Source organism: Pelodiscus sinensis, chromosome 4 (genome assembly GCF_049634645.1).
Source record: "Pelodiscus sinensis isolate JC-2024 chromosome 4, ASM4963464v1, whole genome shotgun sequence".
Classification (NCBI taxonomy): domain Eukaryota; kingdom Metazoa; phylum Chordata; order Testudines; family Trionychidae; genus Pelodiscus; species Pelodiscus sinensis.
Genome location: NC_134714.1, coordinates 116,134,610 through 116,153,845, shown reverse-complemented (window position 1 = coordinate 116,153,845; position 19,236 = coordinate 116,134,610). Strand labels below are relative to the sequence as shown.

Genomic DNA, 19,236 nt, shown 5'->3' with positions numbered 1-19,236 from the left:
CACTATTGCTGCACTCCAACCCCCAATGTGGCTGAAGTCCATAACCTCTCCTTCAGAGCTACAGAGCATTGGAGTGATAACCTCCATTCCTGAGGGGTCTGTAACTCTGAGGACTTAACTGTATTTACGACACAACTAATATTTGCAGTTCTCGAATGCTTTCCAGCAGAACACTTTAAAGCACTTCACAAGCATTAAACTTCTGTAAAGTGGGAATTATTTTAACAATCCTGATTTCACAACAGTAATGCGGGCACAGTGGGCCAGATGCATTCCTGTGGGTGGTGCAGGGACAGAGCAGAGGTGGGGACTACCTCCTCTATTCAGGCTAGAGTAGGCATTGCTCCTATGGGCCGTGGCAGGGCACAGAACTGCCAGGACAGAGATACAACCTGATTAACCCTCCCATTCCCAATCTGTCCCCTCCCTTCCTCCCTCTAGCCAGCCTCCACTCCACCACTAACATGGTCCCTGTCCCAAGGAGCATTCAAATTGGCACTACTGCACATCTATACTATAATACTGCCCTCCCACAACAGGTTTCTTCAACACCTCAATGGCTATGAGGGCACCCACTTTTTCACCTTCTCTTCAGGATCTCTGCCTTTACCATGTGTGACAGCCACCATCTTCGTCAACACACCAGAGATGTGAAATCACCGAATTGTGAAACAGAAAGGAATCTTGAGAGTTCATCAAGTCCAGTCCCCTGCACTCATGGCAGGACCAAGCACCATCTACATCATACCTGACAGATGTTTATCTAAACTGCTCTTAAAAATCTCAAATGATGTAGATTCCACAATCCCCCCTAGGCAATTTATACCAGTGGTCTGCTACTCAGGGTGTGTCTAGACTACAGGTTTTTTTCTAAAAAACCTCCCCTGCATCTAGACTGCTGCCATGTTCTTTCGAAAGTAAATTGAAAGAACGTGGCAGTTTTTTCAATCGCAGTAAACCTCATTTTATGAGGAAGAACGCCTTTTTTCGAAAGTGCTCTTTCGAAAAAAGGTGTTCTTGAATGCAAACTGTGCTTTTTCGAAAGAGAGCATCCAGGCTCGCTTTTTTGAAAGAAGTGGTTGCAGTCTAGACGCTCTCTTTCGAAAGAGGCTTGTAGTTTAGACATTGCCCCAGACAGTTAGGAAGTTTTTCCTGATGTCCAGCCTAAACCTCTCTTGCTATGATTGCTTCTTGTTCTATCATTAGAGGTTAAGATTATTTTTTCCCTTTCCTCCTTGTAACAACCTTTTAGATACTTGAAAGCTGTTATGTCCTCTCTCCGTTTTCTCTAGACTAAACAATCCCAATTCTTTCAAGCTGCCCTCATCATGTTTTCTAGACTTAATCATTCTTGTTGCTCTTGTCTGGATTTTCTCTAATTTGTCCGCATCTTTCTGAAATGTGGCGCCCAGAACTGGACACAATACTCAACTGAGGCCCAATCAGCGCAGAGTAGAGTGAAAGAATGACTTCTTGTGTCTTGCTCACAACACTCCTGCTAATACACCCCAGAATGAGGTTTGCCTTTTCTGCAACTGCGTCACACTGTTGATTCAAATGTAGTTTGTGCTAGAGGTAAAAGCTTGGGCTGCTACAGCTTGCACTTTGCATCAGGCCAGCTGAGAGACTCTTGTCGGCAAGGGCAGCAGGGGTTTGTAAGCTAGTGGAACGGACTCAGTAGAAAAGTACAGCTGCAGTCTACAAGGTCTTGTTATGACGGATGCTTCAAACAAAGACAAGTATGTGAAGTGGCAGAAGATGAGGTTAGGGGTGGGGGTGCCCCAGCTTTGAGGTTCAACCCAAACCTGGGGCTTATGGGGCAAAAACCTTACTACCAAAGGGTTTTACCTTCCTTTTGCTACCACCAGACGCCTGTCTTGCAACCTTTCCCCAACACCCTCTGAAAAAGGCTGGGAGAAACTGAGCCAATGTATAACCCTTTTTCCCCTGGGGATCAGGATAAAGTGAGGGAGTTATTATAGAGTGGTTCTGGGCTAAGTTGATGCATTAGCATCTTTTATATAAGCATCATAGGCATTGGCTGGTTGCACCCTACTAACTGCTGCTATATGTACAGAGAAATGCAGGGTTTGATACCATGCTGAGGCCACTGTCAGCTGACCACTTTATCTGCCCTGAGCTCTCCTGAAGTCAATGGGGTCCCCGTACAAGTGCAGAGGTCTCTTCGCATGAACGTCCTGGCAGAACTAGGAGCAATATTTTGTACCTCTATATTAAAAATGAAAGTGACAACAGGGACAGTATAACTGATTGCTTTATTGATACAAATGAAAAGTACAATACGTGCAGAATCCGGGCAGTTTGAGTCTTGCATATTAGGCAGAGTGCACACAAGTGAAATGATTCAAGATACATTAATACCCTTCCCAGCCCTCCCTCCCCCACCATATAAAACATGAGCAGACAGTAATACATACATGACAAAACCAGTTTTTAAAACAACAAATACAATTCTTCCCTTCATTTAGTGCAGAGGCAGCTAGGTCCATCACCAAAAGACTGAGCCTTTGAGATCAGGCAGGCAGAAGTGGATGGTGTGATTGTGCGATGCTAAGACAATGGAACCAGTTGGGGACCTTGCTCCATCCCTAAAGTGCTATTGCTAAGCACAGAAGGTTGAAAGAACAGCTCTGGTGTTTTCCAGCAAACAAGCCATAACGTAACGTACACAAAGAAAAAATGATTTTCCCCAAATGCAGAGATGCTAACTTATGCACGACAAACACTAGAGCCCAAAAATTAGTTGTGCTGCTTCCATAAATGAGTTGACCCCCCCCCCCAGAATCCCAGTGTATCATTGTGGAAAATGTACCCCTACAAAGGTGTTTAATGTGAAAACACCTTCTCTTCCCTCTCAGCCCTTCTCTTCCCTCCCTCTTTGCACCTGTACACCTCCAGAAAAGCAATACCTAAAATCATGGCCATGAGATGGGAGGAGAGAAAAGATTTTCAGGGTGACTTCTGGGGCACCAGAGGAACTGCACTGAACCCATATTGTGCTGGCAGTTTCAGATGCTCTGCTGAAACAGAAAGCTGTGAAATTGTCCTGCTTCTCTGGGCTCTCTGAAGCACTGTCTGAACTAGCAGTTTCACATGGAAAGTCTGTGTGAAACATGTTATGAGTGGGACAGACTTGGACCAATTGGAATGGGCTAGTCTGAGATTTTAAAAAGATGAATGGGAATTGGGTGTTCAAGTCTCTTAGCCATCTAACGAGATTGGTTCTTTCCATACAAGTACATGTGGCGCCCTACTAGCTCTCCAGCTGTTGTGCTTACTGAGCAGAAATGCACTAGGTCACATTCTGATCTGTTCTACTGGTATAAATCCACTCACTTTTTTACACCTGTGTATCCTGGAGCGCACTTTCGTGCTCTGCAAAGGATAGAGTTATGGTGAATCAGATAGAGGGACTAACAAGAGAACTACTACCTGCTAAGATCTTATCTGGGATTTTTAAAACCCTCCTCTTTCTCGCTTGCAGGATCTTGACTCCAATTCCATCCACACTATTGAAGCAAAATATTTCTGTAGCTGAGCCCAACTAGTCCAATGCCCTAAACATAAGCCTCAGGCAGCATATGATGTCAGATGAGAATAAGTCATTAAAGATACCAGGCCTTGCCCAGTTCTAAATGGAGCTTAGCCCATTCAATCTAGCCAAGTGCAGTGAACCAGCCAAAAGGAGGAACAACTACTGATACTTTAACTAAATGATTTTGATCAAGTTAGGGCTGCAAGTCCCCCTTTTAGTTACATCACAGCTCCACCTAGTTTGAATGCCCACTCAAAACTTGAACCAAACTTCTTGCATCTTCAATACAGTGCTGGATATATTACAATAGGGGGCAGGGGGTTGTTTGGTGTTTTGGTACTTCCAGCGCTTCTGCTTACACTCCCAATGGGAACCAGAGACCACAGATGGGAAAAAGTTTGGTTGAAGTCAGAAGTGGCATCAGCTGTAGGTGATTTAGCCCTCTTTTTCCAGCCAGGAAAGCTTTAAAACTTTCTCTTATTCCCCGGAGTTGCCACATGGTAAACAGCCCAGATGGACAAAAGGTTTGTGCACTGGGCTATTTCCACAGTGCTGCTGAGTTGAAACACTGAATAATAAAATAATAATAATAATAATAATAATTAACAATAATCCCACTAACCTAGAGGAACTGAGCCTACGGCTGCTCACACAAGCACCAGCAACCAAGTAAGGAGTCGTTGTAGCCTTAAGAAATAACTTTTGGTACAGTTACATCAAACAGCTGAGAAATACACCCTTTCCCTCTGCAGACTGCAAAATAAGTATTCAGAGGGAAGCAGCTATTCCAAATGCTCTTGGGTGAACATTAATGAAAACCCTGCTGAATATTCTTAAATGACGAATGGAATCAGACCTCCCCAAAAGTCCATTCTTAAGGCATATTTTTTTAAAAAAGCCAATCAAATCAAATCAAAGCCTTTGCTGATGCCTCAGCTGCTGGCTGGCTCCAGTTTTGACATTCTTGAGCCTTTCCACTTGAAGACCGAGGGCCAGGTTCAGCAAGGCTCTTAAACAAGGGGCTTAGCGTTAAGTGTGCAAGTAGTGCCCCTAAAGTCAAAGGGACTGCACACACACACACAAAGTTAGGCATGTCTGTGAGTATCTTGCTGAACTGAGGCCCAAGGACCTGATGCCCAATTGGCTCTTCTCGTCATGTACACACACTTTACTCGGGTAGAAATTGCAACCAAATGTGAGTGGTAGCAGGTACCTCCACCTCTTTGCCCTGGTGCAAATCATGACACAATTTGTAAAGTGGTAACTGTGGACTGGAGGTGGAGGGAACGAAACTGCAGCAAGGCCCACGATATTCAAGACCCCAAGCCAAATCTAAGTCTGAACTTTTGTGTTTTAGGCCTGTTTTTTCCTGTGAGCCAGAACTCCAACTATTCCTGGGTCCTTGGAAAGGGCCAAAATTTGTGAAGTGCTGAACCCTAGCAAAACCCATGAAAGGGATCTAGTAAATCACATAAGCATATGTTTGACATTATGTGAGTGTTCAACTGACTTCAATCAGATTCCTCACATGCTTAAAGTTAGGTGCACACTTGAGTGTTTTGTTACATCAGGGCCAGAATGTATTTAGTATCTTGCAGGATTGAGCCAAAAAAGAGGATACTTAAAAAATTTTCCTCTGTGCCTTTATGAATATTGTCTCTTGGCACAACTTTCTCCCTACCCCTCACTAGTAAAAATAAATAAAAGTAAAAAAAAAGAAGAAAGCATGCTTCATATTCCAGATGAATATTTATTTGCTTAATAGGTATTTTCCACTTAAAAATATTTTATTTTTGGTACAAAGCATCCAGGAAAGCTTTTTTTTTTCCTCCCTATTTCCCCCTTTTAAAAAATAAAAGTTAGGTTTCTAAAAAGACATACAAAAAGAAAAATCAGCTCTTTGCAGTTGCTCTGCAAATATATATATATATATATATATATATATATATATATATATATATATATATATATATATATATATATATATATATATTGTCTTCCCCACTCCCTCCCAGACTACCTTTTAAATTTGGAACAATTTTTGTTTTCATTCATATATATTTAATAATATAATAAATAAAGGCTTTACTTTGTGTTGTGTATTGCAGTGCCATTTTTTAAACAAAGGCTGCATGGCTCAATATTGCAAGGTAATATTAATTAAAAAAAAAGGATTACACATTAATATTCCCCTTCTTAGCCCCTCCCACTCACTCCCCAAAACCACAAAATAGAATACAATTCAAGTAGTCTCTTTTTAAAAAAAATGTTTTAAATGTATGGCTATATGAGGCAAAGCAAGTACATGACTGGTTAATAGAATGTCCCCATTTGATTAGCACGTGAGAGTATATCAGAGGGCAATGTAGTTATGTCCCCCTTTTTAATGGTTCCTAGACAGATTTGATAATTATTAAACCAACCTATTGTACAGCCCTCTGCCCACCTCACACAGCAGTTAGCTCACCCAGCATTGAGCCTCAGGTAAGCAAACTGGTTTGCCTCTCCCACCTAGGCGTCAGCTTTGATTCTGCATTAGGCACAAAAAAGAGGAGAGGGAGGCATGCCACCTTTGCACCTCTGGAATGATGAAGCTGTCTCAGGTGCCTGCCCCATCTCCAGTGTTGGTCAGAGGAGCCTAGTGCTCTAAGTTACACTCAGACTTTCCATGGTTCCTAAAGCGAAACTAACCAGAGTGCAGCGAGCCCTGACTGAATCCCCTCCGTGCTATCCCCTCGATGCCAGGCTTTTTAAGAAGGATGGCCTGGAATCCTTTTGCCAGCGCTACCCATCAGCTGGGGATATTCCCTGAAGGACCATTCCGCCATCCATCCTGGAATGGCATATGAGGACACAGTGGAGCAGAGCCTCTGCTTACTTCTCTGAAAAGGGAGGAGGCCAGGGAAGTAGCGGGAGGAGATGATCAGTCAGGGAGTTACTGCTTCTGAGGAAACTCATTCAGGCCTTGATTCAGCAAGATACTGTGCCTCACTTCAAACACTGGACTAGTCCCATTGGACACCTCTGGAGCCTCATTGAGCCTTAAGGTTAGAGAGAAGGTGGCAGAGGGAGATCAAAAAGGACTCCGTGAATGACATACAAACCTGGATGTGAATGCTAGGGCCCAATCCTGCAAAAGCTTAGGCCTAACTTTCCATGCTATTAGTAGTTCCACCAAAGGCGATGGAACCACACTCAGGGTGAGAAGTTAAGCGCACGCCTAAGCTCTTGCAGAAGAGGGGGGAGCTTAGAGTTGTAACTTGGATACTGTAACAACTTCAGAATAGTTTGTCTTTTTTCAAAAAATTCCCTTTTGATCTAAACAAATGTGTATAGACGTATTTCTGCATGTGCGTGCATCTGTGTATGAGTGATAGCCAACTAGCTCATATGGTCACGACCAAGCTATATTTCAGAAGAGAAAAGAAACACATTTATCACACTTTTCCTAAAACGAAAAGCTACAATTTCAAGTTCAGTATTCAATATCTTGTCCTTCCCTCCCTACCCCACCCCCACCCCCACCCCTGCTATTTCTGGGTTTTTTTTCCCTTCCAACTTACTTTAGCACCATAACACATTTTAAACATTACAATCCCTCTTCAGATACTACACAAAATTGTCCCATAAAAATAGTGCTTTTTGCCAAAAAAGTTATATATATTATATATATAAATCAACTAAATCCGTGGCAAATGTGCAATGCAGACGCCTCCTCTTTTTAAAGTGAACATGAGTTCACTTCCACTTTTTTTATTTTCCCCCCTTCCTTTACCTCTTTCTCACACTTCATCTGTGATTTTAAAAAGGTGCAAGTAGATTTGGAATCTTGTAATTAAGCACACACACACACAAATTCAGATGGGTCCTCTTGGAATTTCTTCTCAGTTACTTTTCTTTTTAAGTAAAGGTGCAAAAAAAAAATTGCTCTTTACAAAAATAAGAAAAAATACCAAACAAAAAAGCAGGGTGAGAACGAAAAAAAAATTGAACGCCTCCAAATAAATTTTGCCCCATTTTTTTTCACTTAATTGACAAAAAAGATATGGAATGGACTCTTCAGTTTTTCAATTTCATATTCTTTTTTTCTTGCTCTTGCGCTCTCGTTTGCCTTCTGCTTTTGGCACATGGGATGTCATACCCTGCCCGATATTTTTAAAAGTTCAAGTGCCAAACTGTCCCTTTTAAGTATGGACTTGAAAATACTGAGTAGATAGGGGAACAAAACAAAACAGAAGTTTATAAAAAAAAACACTTTAATGCTTAAAGGACAATGCCACAGAAATTACGTTGTTGCTGACAATGCGGTATTCCCATTCTTACTACGTCAGTTGTTTGGTTCTCTTTAAATTGGCATTACAGTGCCCCCTTTTTATTGCTTCTGGGTGGAAAGGCAATATCCCTCTTGCTTCGCAGCCAAGAAGGGTAAGGGCTAGGGAAGTTATGCCTTAAAAGCCCCCCCCAGGAGATTTAAAAAAAAAAATAGAATCCATTTCACAGTTCACTTCCGGGTGCTTGATGTTTCTGAGGAAACTTGCACTACCGGAGGCTTCTGGCTGGGCAGAGAGATGAGAGGACGATGCACCTTGGTCTCTTCTGATGCTTGCAGCCCTTCGGCTTGCCACCGGTACCTGCGAGCGCGGAGGATGCTGGGAACTCCCCGTTGTAGGCGCTGTGAGCTCTTTTTCTGCCACACATCGTATTTGGAGTACTTGGCGTGCAAAGGTTTTTGAAAGCCATCCTGAAAGAGACAAGGAGGGTGGTAAAAGAAAAGCAAAATGAGGGTCCTATGGAATAGACCATTGGCTGGAAGCCCCATGACACTGTGGGCTGTTGGTGCCACAATGAAACCTTGCTGGACAGCCCTGACCAGCCCAACCTGAGGCACTGAAAGCAAGGAGTCTGCATTAAGAGGGGAAGGGTGATGGCATCCTCTTGGATTTGTGCTCTTATGCATTGCTTGATGTGAAGTTTGTCCTGTGATGGACACTTTCTGCCTCCTTGCTTCTCTTTCCTTCCCTGAAAATATGTTACTGCTTTTGGAGAAAGGGGAATTCGTTTGAAGAATTTGCATTCATTTTGTTCTTTATTTGCTTTCTCTGGAGACCTCTGCTCACATGCAAAGCCCAGGCTTTACTTAGATTAGCTTCTTCAGGCCAGTGTAGTCCAAATGCATTCTGTTTGTGGGGCTTCACTAGGAGACGTGGGCAACTGGGTTCCCACAGCCCAGACTGTCCTTTTGCAAATTGGTTTCTCTAAAGTGAAAGATTTAGCCCCTGGTTCCATCTCCCTCAGACACTGTCAGTTAATCGCCACTGTTGAGAAAACACATAGCACAGTGGACTGTACTATTGCTGTTGCGTCAGCAGCCATTATTACTTTTGGTAATGAGCGACTTTCACTTTCTAACGACCAGCACAAATTTTCTAGATGATCTGGTGGTTCTGTCTGGTTTTATTAAACTCATTTGATTCCCTCCTGGCCATTCAGTTTTAATCTTTATTTATCCTCCTTCCTTTACTTATTTACATCTAGTCACCTGATTTCTCACTTTATTATAGGTTTCTTTTGAACAGGTTATTTTACATTATTTACCCACTCACAATATTTGCTCTATGTGCCATGAAGGTCTCTATGCCCTGTTGTTATTGCAGAAGCAGCAGATCTTAGATATAAGAACGTTCCTCTCGCATGGGATTTTTTTTAAAAGAGCAGCTGATTTCTAGATATAATCTTCACTTACCTTGCTTAGTGCTGGGAAGACCACTAGAGAAGAGGACGAGAGATCCCGCTCAGACTTCACAGTCCTTGCACAGTATGTTTCCAAAAGAGCGAGGTCGCAGCTCCGAAAACAGCACTCCTCCACTATGCCACGGTTGAATCTTCTGTTATTTCGTCCCACGGGGCTACCTGAAACGGCAATCCTAGCAGTTAGCAATCAGTGGTGTTGAATTAGATTGTCCTCTCCTTTTCCTACGCCTGTGCTGCACCTAGAATATTTTAGGTACCACTGCAATGTAAACAGCACATGTAACATGTAAACATGTAACATGTGATCAGTTTTTGTACCAGTCTCGCTATTTATGTTAGGGGTGTCTTTTTTTTTTTTAAACTGATGTAGGTATATGTACAACCCCTAGTATGGCCCCAGCTAAATGGTATAAAACTGTCTTATAGTGGAATAGCTCATTCCCCTTCCTGTATGGGAGCAGTAATACTGGTATAAAGCCCCGTTAGACTGAAATAACGGCCTCTGTGAGGTATAGTTAAAGTGGTGCTATTTTTAGTGCATTCAAGGCCTAAATAATACACAGAAGAGAATTAATGCCTCTGGTGTTAGTTCTGGCAATTGTAATTCCAGTAGAAAGAGATAGCAGCATTCTTTATGAGTAAAGGTCTACCAAATTTGCAGCTATGAAAATTGTGTCACGGACCATGAAATCTGGTCTCCCCCATGAAATCTCCAGATGCCCAGGTTGGATGCAGAGCAGAGAGCAGCAGCTGCTGGCTGGATGCCCAGACTTTAAGGCAGCACCATGGCCAGCAGTAATACAAAAGTAAGGGTGGCAATAGCATGCCATCCATACTTCTCTGTTGCTGCTAGGGGCAGCGCTGCCTCCAGAGGTGGTCTCCTGGGCAGCAGCTGCTGCTCTCCCACCAGCCAGCTTCAGGCAGCCCCAGACAAGTAAGGGTGATAATACTGTAACCCTCTAATAGGTTAACAACCTGCTTTTGGGATGAGGCCCCCAGTTTGAGAAATGCTGTGGAAAAATCACACATTTTTTAGGGGTATGGAGTAAATAGATAATTTTGCAGATCCCCTGCTTATGAGGTGCTAGACTTGTATTGGAACGCTGACATGCCAGTCATGAAGTGGACCAATGGAGGGAAACTGTACCAGATACACTGGTTGGGAGGCAGCTGCAAAGCCTCTAACCCTCAGTGCAAGAATGATGCCTTAGCATATCCAGCAGCCATCCAAGTACAGCTTTTTAACTACTGAGTCTTTTAATACAGATTTCTTCCTCTGTATTTTTTTGCATAATGATGCTGTAGCCAGCAATTAAGTTTCCAATGCTGTGCAACAAGGGGATTGAATCTCGTGTAATTAAAACCAAAAACACCAGAGGAAAAGTCTAGATAATCCAATATCTTAAAGAAAAAAAACATTCAAATTTGCCCACCCTGCAGTGTAAAGCAGGTCAGTTGGGAAATACCAAATTTTTCAATCACAAAATATCCTAGAACCAAAATTGTGATTTTTATTTTATACATTCTTCCCCCAGAAGCGTTTGTTATTTTTTTTTGCACTCAGCTGTTGTGGACCTGGAGACGTCTCTTTCTATGCTTCTGAAACGAGTGCAGTACAGGCAGTTCTATCTAGATGGTAGGAAGAGGGACATCCTGGTATAGAAATCATATTCCAGTTCCACTCCTCTTACCCAGTCAGAACATAAACACTACAGGCTACTTGCACTTTTCATTTTCATGAGCACAGAGAAGTGTGCAAAAAGATCCGAGGTCAGCAAAGCAGGTAAGCATGTGCAGGACTCTTCATAAACTCAAACTTAAGTGTTTTACCCAGATTGGGATGTTAGGATCCTATCCTGCCAGGTGCTTAATTTCTTCACATCTACTTCACTGTGGTGCTCAGTACCTAGGAGGACTGGGTCCTAGGAGTGCATTTTTGTCAGCTACATAGATAGAGCTTTATGCAGACCCATTAAAGAATAACCCACAGACTCTGCATAGACACATGCACTCTTCTGTTTATGAAGTACAGTAAATATGTAGCATGAAAGCAAGCCCTTGGAGACACACCACTAGTTTAATTGCTTTAAAACAACAACAAAAACCCTAGAACCTCTGCCCTATTTCATCTGATGTCCCCATTTTCTGCCTTCTCCACCCAACTCTCCTCATGGCCACATTTTAAGGTCACTAGAACAAGTAAGTCACTAGAGTGAATCTGAGCTGCTATAGGGGACTTTGCTGACTCACAGTGTCTAGCCCAGCTTCTGGAATCATTTAAAAAAGAACTATATTTTCCCTTTTCTGAAAACATTTCAGGCATGACCTTTAATAAGCGAGCCGTGAAGGTTAGAGGGGTGGTTTTCTCCCTAGGAAAGCTCTGTGAAGGGAAAAAGACAAGCATTGTCGGGTGTTTATTTCTCTCATTAAAATGTTTGTGGCGTGTGAACTCTCGGCATGTGGATTGTTGTATTTCAAGCCCCATGCTTAGGACTGCGGCTCCTCATTTAATTCTAATTTCCAATCCTAGCCCTAACCTGATTGGCTGAACTAGTGCCCTGGCATCACAAGTCAGCCGTAGTGGCCCTTTCCCTGTGACAGACTGCCAGTGGCTGGAAATAAAGGGTGCATGTTAGTGCCTTGTTATCTCTAGGGCAGTCTTTCCCAATTTTACTTGGCCATGAAACCCTTTTAAACACGAAAGAATTTTGCGGAACCCCTAATAACAGTCTAATATATGGAGCTGAAAAAGTAGACCACAAATAAGTAAGGATAATAATAAAGAAATGCTAAAGAAGGTCATGAGATCAACATTTAGTTTAATTGCACATATTTAAAAACAAAAATCACTTCATATTAATTATTATTTTTGTAATCATAAAATGTGATTGTAGTGGAATTTTCTCGCAGGATCCTTATTTTCACTTCGCGGAACCCCGGGGTTCCGTGGAACACCATTTGGGAAACACTGCTCTAGGGAAAGCCAATGACTCACTGTGGGAGTGTCCCCAGGAGCTACCTATCCCACTGGAGAATCTATGCATATATTCCAGTTTATATGACCTTCTCACCAGCAGGTTAATCGTAAAGGCAGCTGAGAGGGAGGCAGCTGTCTCATTTATAGATACGGTGGATGTATTCTTCTCTGGGTGCTGAACTGACATCGCTGTCTTTTTTTACAGTTCAAGTGCAGCTTGTGGAGCGCCCCTCATGTCCCCTCCCTCCATTCTGTACCTCCCAGACTGGCCTGGGGGGAGATGAGTGCTCTGTGTTTCTGCTCTGTAGTGGGGCTGGCACAGAGAGGGAATGAAGAGGCTTTAGCCTAGTGGGAGACGTCTGCTGGGGCTAGGGGCTCCAGCAGCAGTGGAGTTGAAGCCCCAAGTCCCAACTGGTGCCTCCTGTTGACTAATGCCCCGAGAGCCCTTTCTCCATAGGGCAGACAACCCTACCTCCACTACCCCACTGCAGGGGTGAAGCCCCCAGCCTAGCTGGTGTGCCCAGTAGGGTTGCCAGATGGTTTAACCAAAAATACCAACACCCCCGGGGAAAAAATTCTGTTGAGGAAAAAAAAGGCTTTTTGGCCCTAACAGGCGGGTGACCTAAAATGGCCACCTGCCATCTTGCCATTTTAGGTGTCTGGTATTTTCTGAATTTTTTTACTGGACAGGAGGTGAAAATCCCAGGTGCTATCCGGTTCAATACCAAACATGTGGAAACCCTAGTGCCCCGCTCTCAGAGGGTCAGTAAGTTTGGCCATCCCTGGTCTATGATAAATGAAGGCCTAGGCAGAGAGGGAGGGAATACAGCTCCTTGCCTGAGTTCATTCTAAAAACAGATCCACAGCTGTGAAAGCATCTACTGGATAACTGATCATACTCAGATGCAGGAAAGCTAACATCACAAATGTCCCCTTTTCTACTGCAGACTACTGGACCAATTTTTATAAGCAACTGAAACTGAGGAGAATATAAGGCTACACTTAAAACATTAAGGCACTGCCAGCGCTCTCTGTAAACCACCTAAACAGGAGGAGTAGCTGACTGCACTGGGAGCCCATGTACACAGGCACCTTACAGCGCTGTAATTTGCTGTGCTCAAGGAGGTTTTGTTTCACACCCTTGAGCGAGAAAGCTGCAGCACAAGTAAAGTGGCAGTGTAGACATGGCCTAACTATGACACTATCCCTGCTGTCTGAAAAGCTATAAACAGTTCAAATATTTAGCATATTTATGATTCCAGGAAGGGGAAAGGGAATGTAAAGTGAAAATCAAGAAAAAGTAAAGTGACCCTTTTGGCTAGTTCTCCATTCACATTCACACGAGTGGAAGGCTGCGTCAGCTTTTCTGTCCTAAGGGCTGAAGTACATAGGTTTGAGGAAGGGAATATGTTTTAACAACTTAACTTTTCTTTCAAAGAGAGAAGTTAGATGTCAGATGTGTATATTTGTGGGTAAAATTTTCCAAAGCAGTTGATTTAGCAGTCTACGTTCCGCTAACTTTTACCATCATTTAGAAGCCTAAGGGTGGGATTGAAACAGGCACCTAACTCCTATTGATTTCAATAAGCATTTGGTGCCTAAATCTTTTGGTATATTCCAGCCCAAGTGCCAAAGTTGCTTTTGAAAATGTTGACCAATATAGATTGCACACAGTCATCAGTGGGATTCTTAGGCTAGGTCTACACTAAAGGGGAAGGTTGAATCAAGATATCCCACTCCAGCTACGTCAATTACCTTGATGTACCTTGTCTCGAGATTCCCTCCCATCCCCACAGCAGGAGGCCAAGGTTTGCTCCCATTGGCTTCCCTTATTCCTCACAGAAGTACCCTCTGAGTTTAATTTAGCAAGTCTTAAGTAGACTTGCTAAATCAAATTCTGACACCATCAATCTTCTGTTTAGTGAAGACATGGCCTCAGAAACACATGTCACTGGCCTAACTCTGCTCCAATGGCAGTCAGTGCAGCACCAAACCCTCTTGAAATTCCCGCTTAGTGTGGCAGGTGAATAGTCCAATATGGCCTTGTGGTTTTGCTTCTGCTATTTCCACCTCCCAGTCTTCAGTCCTTTCCTCCACTGTCAGCATTCCTTTCCCACCAAAAAGAAAACAAACAAAAAAACCTCGAAAACCCTGAGAATTTTCAAAGTTATCTGCTGTGTAAGTGTCTGCCTGATGTTTTCCTTGCTCACTTTGCTGCCAACTATTTTCCTATGATAGGACACATTTCCAATTACATAATTGTATGATAGCCAGGGATTTGAATCTCACCAGAAGCCAATACAACCTTTCAAGAAAGATTTAGTACTTTTAAAAACAACAAACAAGGATATTCAGTACCAGACACTACTTCTAGATAATGACCCAAAGGCATGGAAGCCAGGAAATGTCTAGTTAGGGGTGATAACGCTTCTGGACTAGGTTGTGGTAAGTGTTAGTTCCCTAATGTGATTTATTCATGGACTGAAAGGTGAATTTCCTGGCATTTGGCCCATCTGTGGCCTCTTGCCTTAATGTCACTGAAACATATGAGGAGGCTGGGTTGCTCTATTACCACATTGAAATGCAATGCTGTGCAGAATCTCTTCTTTGGCAGACAGGGTGGAAGGGGGATCAGTAGCCATTCACTCCCACATTAATGCAAGAGTTAAATGTTTACTTTTCCCCTTGTGTTCTCTATTGAACGAATGATTGTACTTTCACAAGGAGACTTGCTTCCTTTCCTGCTTCATGAATCAATTATTCCCTAAAAATCCTATGCTCTGCTGTGCACAATCCCTCCCTCTCCTGTCACTTGTGTTATTGGGCGTGCTCCTCCAAAATTGACCCCTTTCCCCCAGTATTGCTGTGCCAAGTTACCCAGAAGCCCTAGCATTTTTATTGTCACTTGAAAACATGATCCTTCCTCAATTACACCACACCCAAGTTAAGAAGCCCCTCTGGGAAGGGAGTTGGTTTGACGTCTGTTATAGAAGGAGCAGATTGAGCAGTAATATTAGCTAACATGAAGGTTGCATTGCAAAGTATTCTGCATTGCCCCTGGCCAATGTTTTCAGAGGTGATGAGTACCTGTAGCACCCTGTGACTTCAGTGTGAGCTATATGGAGCATCTATCCATGGGAAAATCTGGCCGACACTCCTTAGGTGCCTAATTTTCTGTGCCTGTGTTCTGAATGCTTTTGGCCCCTATGCTAGATTGCAGCAAGAAAAAATGATTGTGATCCGTCACTGAGCTCCTGGGTTTCTGGATGATTACGGGCAAATCATTTCACCTTGCAGTGACTCAGTTTCCCCACCTGTAAAATGCCCTCCTTTGGATACCACGTTGGGATTACTCATGAAAAGTGCCACATTAGCGCTGGGTAATACTATGATAGGAAACTATGTTCTACCACGGGAGCCGACAGCCAAGGCAGGCTCAGGGGCAAGGTGGGAGGGCTCCATGTACCCAGAAAGGGGTGGGGCCAATGGCAGAATGGGTGGGCCCAAGGACAGTCAGCCCTTAGCATCACCCAGACCCCGGTGCACTCCACGGCCAGCTCTCAGAACCATGCAGAGCAGTGCTGCCACGCTTCCACATCAGTTCAAAGGGGCCAGGAGCTCTGGCCGCTACAGTAGCGGGGATAGTGACCAGGAGCTCCAGGTTCCTATGAATCTCCGGGAGCTGGAGGAAGAAGATCCAGTCCTGCTCATGTTTTCCTTGCACCTGTATTCCTTTACACCTGTATTCCAATCTGCCAAATCAAAGTGAGTATGGCAGGTGTGACTGAGCAGATATCCGGATACCAACACTCTGAGGTTCATAGTGTGACACAGCAACAAGTGTCACTGGTTTGTGCTGCCAATCTCAGAGCCCACTGCTGGAGAGCCAGTATCTGCAGAAAGCAAACTAGCCACAGTAAAGCCAAATGATTAGAGTTTGTTTTTAGCACTCAGACAGGAGGAGAGGTGCCAGCTGACCTGTGCCTTTAATTCAAACAGCCCCAGGGTACCAGCCACAAAGTGCGGACAAGTTTGCTAGACTGTGGTCAACCCTGCATTTCTCTGGCTCCCTCCTGCCCCCTCTGCCCAATCAGCTTCTCAATCCAAATTGCTACTAGCAGCTTACATCTGAATGCACATATGGAAATCAATCCATATAGGAGAATGTATGTTAGACAAACACCTGTCAGGGATGGTCTAGATCAGTGGTCCCCAACCTTTTGGGGCTGCTGGGCACCCGGGGGTGGGGCCACTCACGCGCCGCGCGTCCGGAGCCGGCACCACGCATGTGCCGTGCACTGGGGGCGGGGCCAGCCTAGATCATGCCGTGGGCGCACATAAATGCCCCAGCGGACGCCATGGTGCCCGCAGGCACCGCGTTGGGGACCATTGGTCTAGATAACACTTAGTCCTGCCATGAGTGCAGGGGACTGGATTAGATGCCCTCTCCAGGTCCCTTCTAGTCCTATGATTCTATATACATGTGCATAGCTGGGGGGCAGGGAGGAATGCACATGTGCATGTCTGTGTAAGGGGAGGGGAAAATGCATGTACTTGTTCATGGCCATGTGGGGAAGGAGACTGGGTTTTTGCATGCCACGTATGGGAGAAATTTTAGGATTCTCAGGGAGCCCTCTTCCCAAGGCTCCAATCAGTCAAGCACCAAGCCAAATGGAATGAGACTTTGGGTGTAAACAACCCTCTCTCCCGTCAGAGGAATGTAGAGGCCAACAAGAGAGCCTTTGTCAGATGCCTGGGCAGCCGCTGCCATTGTCTCAGTCCCCCTGCCCGCCCCTCCCCCACCCAGCAGCAGCTTGCGCCCCCCCCCCCCTTTCCTAGTGTGATTGTGAGGAACAGCAGAGAGAAAGAATGTGCCCTGTCAGCATAAGTGGCTGTTGGAAAGAGCTAAATTCTTATCAGCTGTTGGAAAGGAGGAAACAGGAACTGTTGTTTACAGAGAAGTCAGACCCCCCCCCCCCCCCCCCCCCCCAGCAGTCCTCCTATTCCAACAACTCCAGTTCCAGGTCTTCCTTTCTACCCACTCCTCTCCCTGGTTCTGGTTTTTTTCTTTGTTTCTTTGTTTGTTTGTTTGTTTGTTTAGTTGTTTTATTCGGGGGGGGGGGGGGGGTTGCCCATAGTAGGAGTCCCTTGCTCCTGCGGAGACCCTAGCCCTGGTCAGACTCTTGGCCCTATATCCCTCATTCTAACGCCTCTGTGTTTGAATCACCATCATCCCGTCCATGGTGCAGTCACTCACACTGGTGCAAAGTCAGCAGAGAAAGCTTCCTGGTCAAAAGCACAGCCTTTAATGCTGCCTTTGCATCACTGTACTGGACAGTGCGAGGGTCAGTGTAGCAGCAAGCTGGTGTTTATCAAAGAACTAGTTTTCTGTCACACACTCCTCTCACCAGCCTCAGAGGAAAATCTTCACAATCATCTTGGTCAAATACTAAATCAGGTCAAAAGTTCTCTAAGATCACTTAACCTCAAGGGCCAGATCCTTGGCTGGTATAAACTGGCAAAAGCTCCACTGAACTACACCAGCTGGCTACAAAGGGAGAGGTTTATACTGCATTGTTAGAGGGCCATAAGAGTCTGCAATGCAAAATGTTTTCAAAGTGTCTCTCCTCCTGAAAGGATACGCTGGAAGGGTGGGGTGAAGGAGGACATACATTTTTCACAAGTCTTAGAACTGTTGTTTCCCTACTTTTCTCCGCTGCCCCAAAATATGGTTGTATCCTATCTTGCTGTATACAGAAATGGAGAGGAGCAGAAGCAGAATCCCAGATCAAAAAGATCAAAATATTGACTCAACCTGTGACCCTGCATATTTCCCCGTCTCACACATGTTGCCTTGGGAAGACACAGTACAGGGTACCAGGAAAGATGGGCCCCTCTTAGGGGCTCTGCCAGGGAAGGAGGACCGAGATCACCAGGCAGAGAGGGTTAGTCAGTCAGACATGCACCCTTTTTACCTGCCCCCTGTGTGAGAGAGGTGTATGGAAGTGTGGGTGTGTGAACCCCCTCCCGTGTGAACACTAAAGCCATAAAGAAGGTAAATAAACAGAATCCAATTACCCAGTATTTCTTTCTAACAGGGGCTCAGTCAACTCCATGCTATTTTGAACATTTGTATCATTGATTGGAGTTGAATTTGTTTGAATATGAATAATTTTAATAGGTGTCCAAGATTAAGATCGGGTGACCGCATATCCCTAAGCAGAAACTAATGATTTTTAAATTTTTTCCTTTGTGGACCCCTAAAATTTTTTTCAAATAGCAGTACAGGCCCATTGGCAATCTTAGACATGGTCTACGGATCCCAGGGATCTGCAGACCACAGGTTGAAAACCATTCTTAAACCAAACCAACACAAAACCACCTTTTAGATAGAACATATTGAGTTAGGGGTACGCCTAGCTAAACTGTTGTCTTTGGACTATTATGGCAGATCTCATTCATGTGTGAATTCCATTGAAATATCAGGGGGATGTCTCACAGAGTTGTCTTCAGGAATCAGGGCTCCTGGAGGGAGCAGCAGGTGCATTGTTGGGTGCTATGCAGATGATGCCCATCCCTGTCCCACTCAACTTACAGTCTAGGCAGACAAGAGAAACCATACCAGACAAAGCAAAAATATATTTTTTAAAGGGCAAAACTTTTTTATGGTTTATATAAGAAGAAAAGATTTCTCACATCCATTCCATCCTTCTGTGGAGCAAGGCCAGCACCGGTGTTGACTCAATGTGTCATCCTTCTGTACTATCAACCCAACAGGAATGCCCCTTGGTAACTAATTAGGCATGGCCATTTAAATTTGTTCCAACTCAATAGTATCAGTGATCATCTGTATTTCTTTTAGAGATTCAGCTCTTGGGAGTCTTTATTAATATTTATTACTAGAAGATTTACCCAGCATTTCTTGGGACAGCAGTTTCCCTGTACAAATTGG

The 19,236-nt window shown here is 44.1% G+C and overlaps 1 protein-coding gene across 1 annotated transcript in view; it reads right to left on the bottom strand.

The window, feature by feature from the left end:
- Positions 1–2,257: 2,257 nt before the first annotated feature.
- The window catches only part of IGF2 (insulin like growth factor 2), a 38,157-nt gene continuing 21,178 nt past the window's right edge, over positions 2,258–19,236 (bottom strand). Inside the window, exons 3-4 of the mRNA XM_006134915.4 lie at positions 9,300–9,466; positions 2,258–8,297 (exon numbers count right to left, since the gene is read on the bottom strand). Of these exons, the coding sequence (XP_006134977.1) occupies positions 8,058–8,297; positions 9,300–9,466 (407 nt within the window). The 3' untranslated portion in view covers positions 2,258–8,057. The remainder of the gene's footprint in view (positions 8,298–9,299; positions 9,467–19,236) is intronic.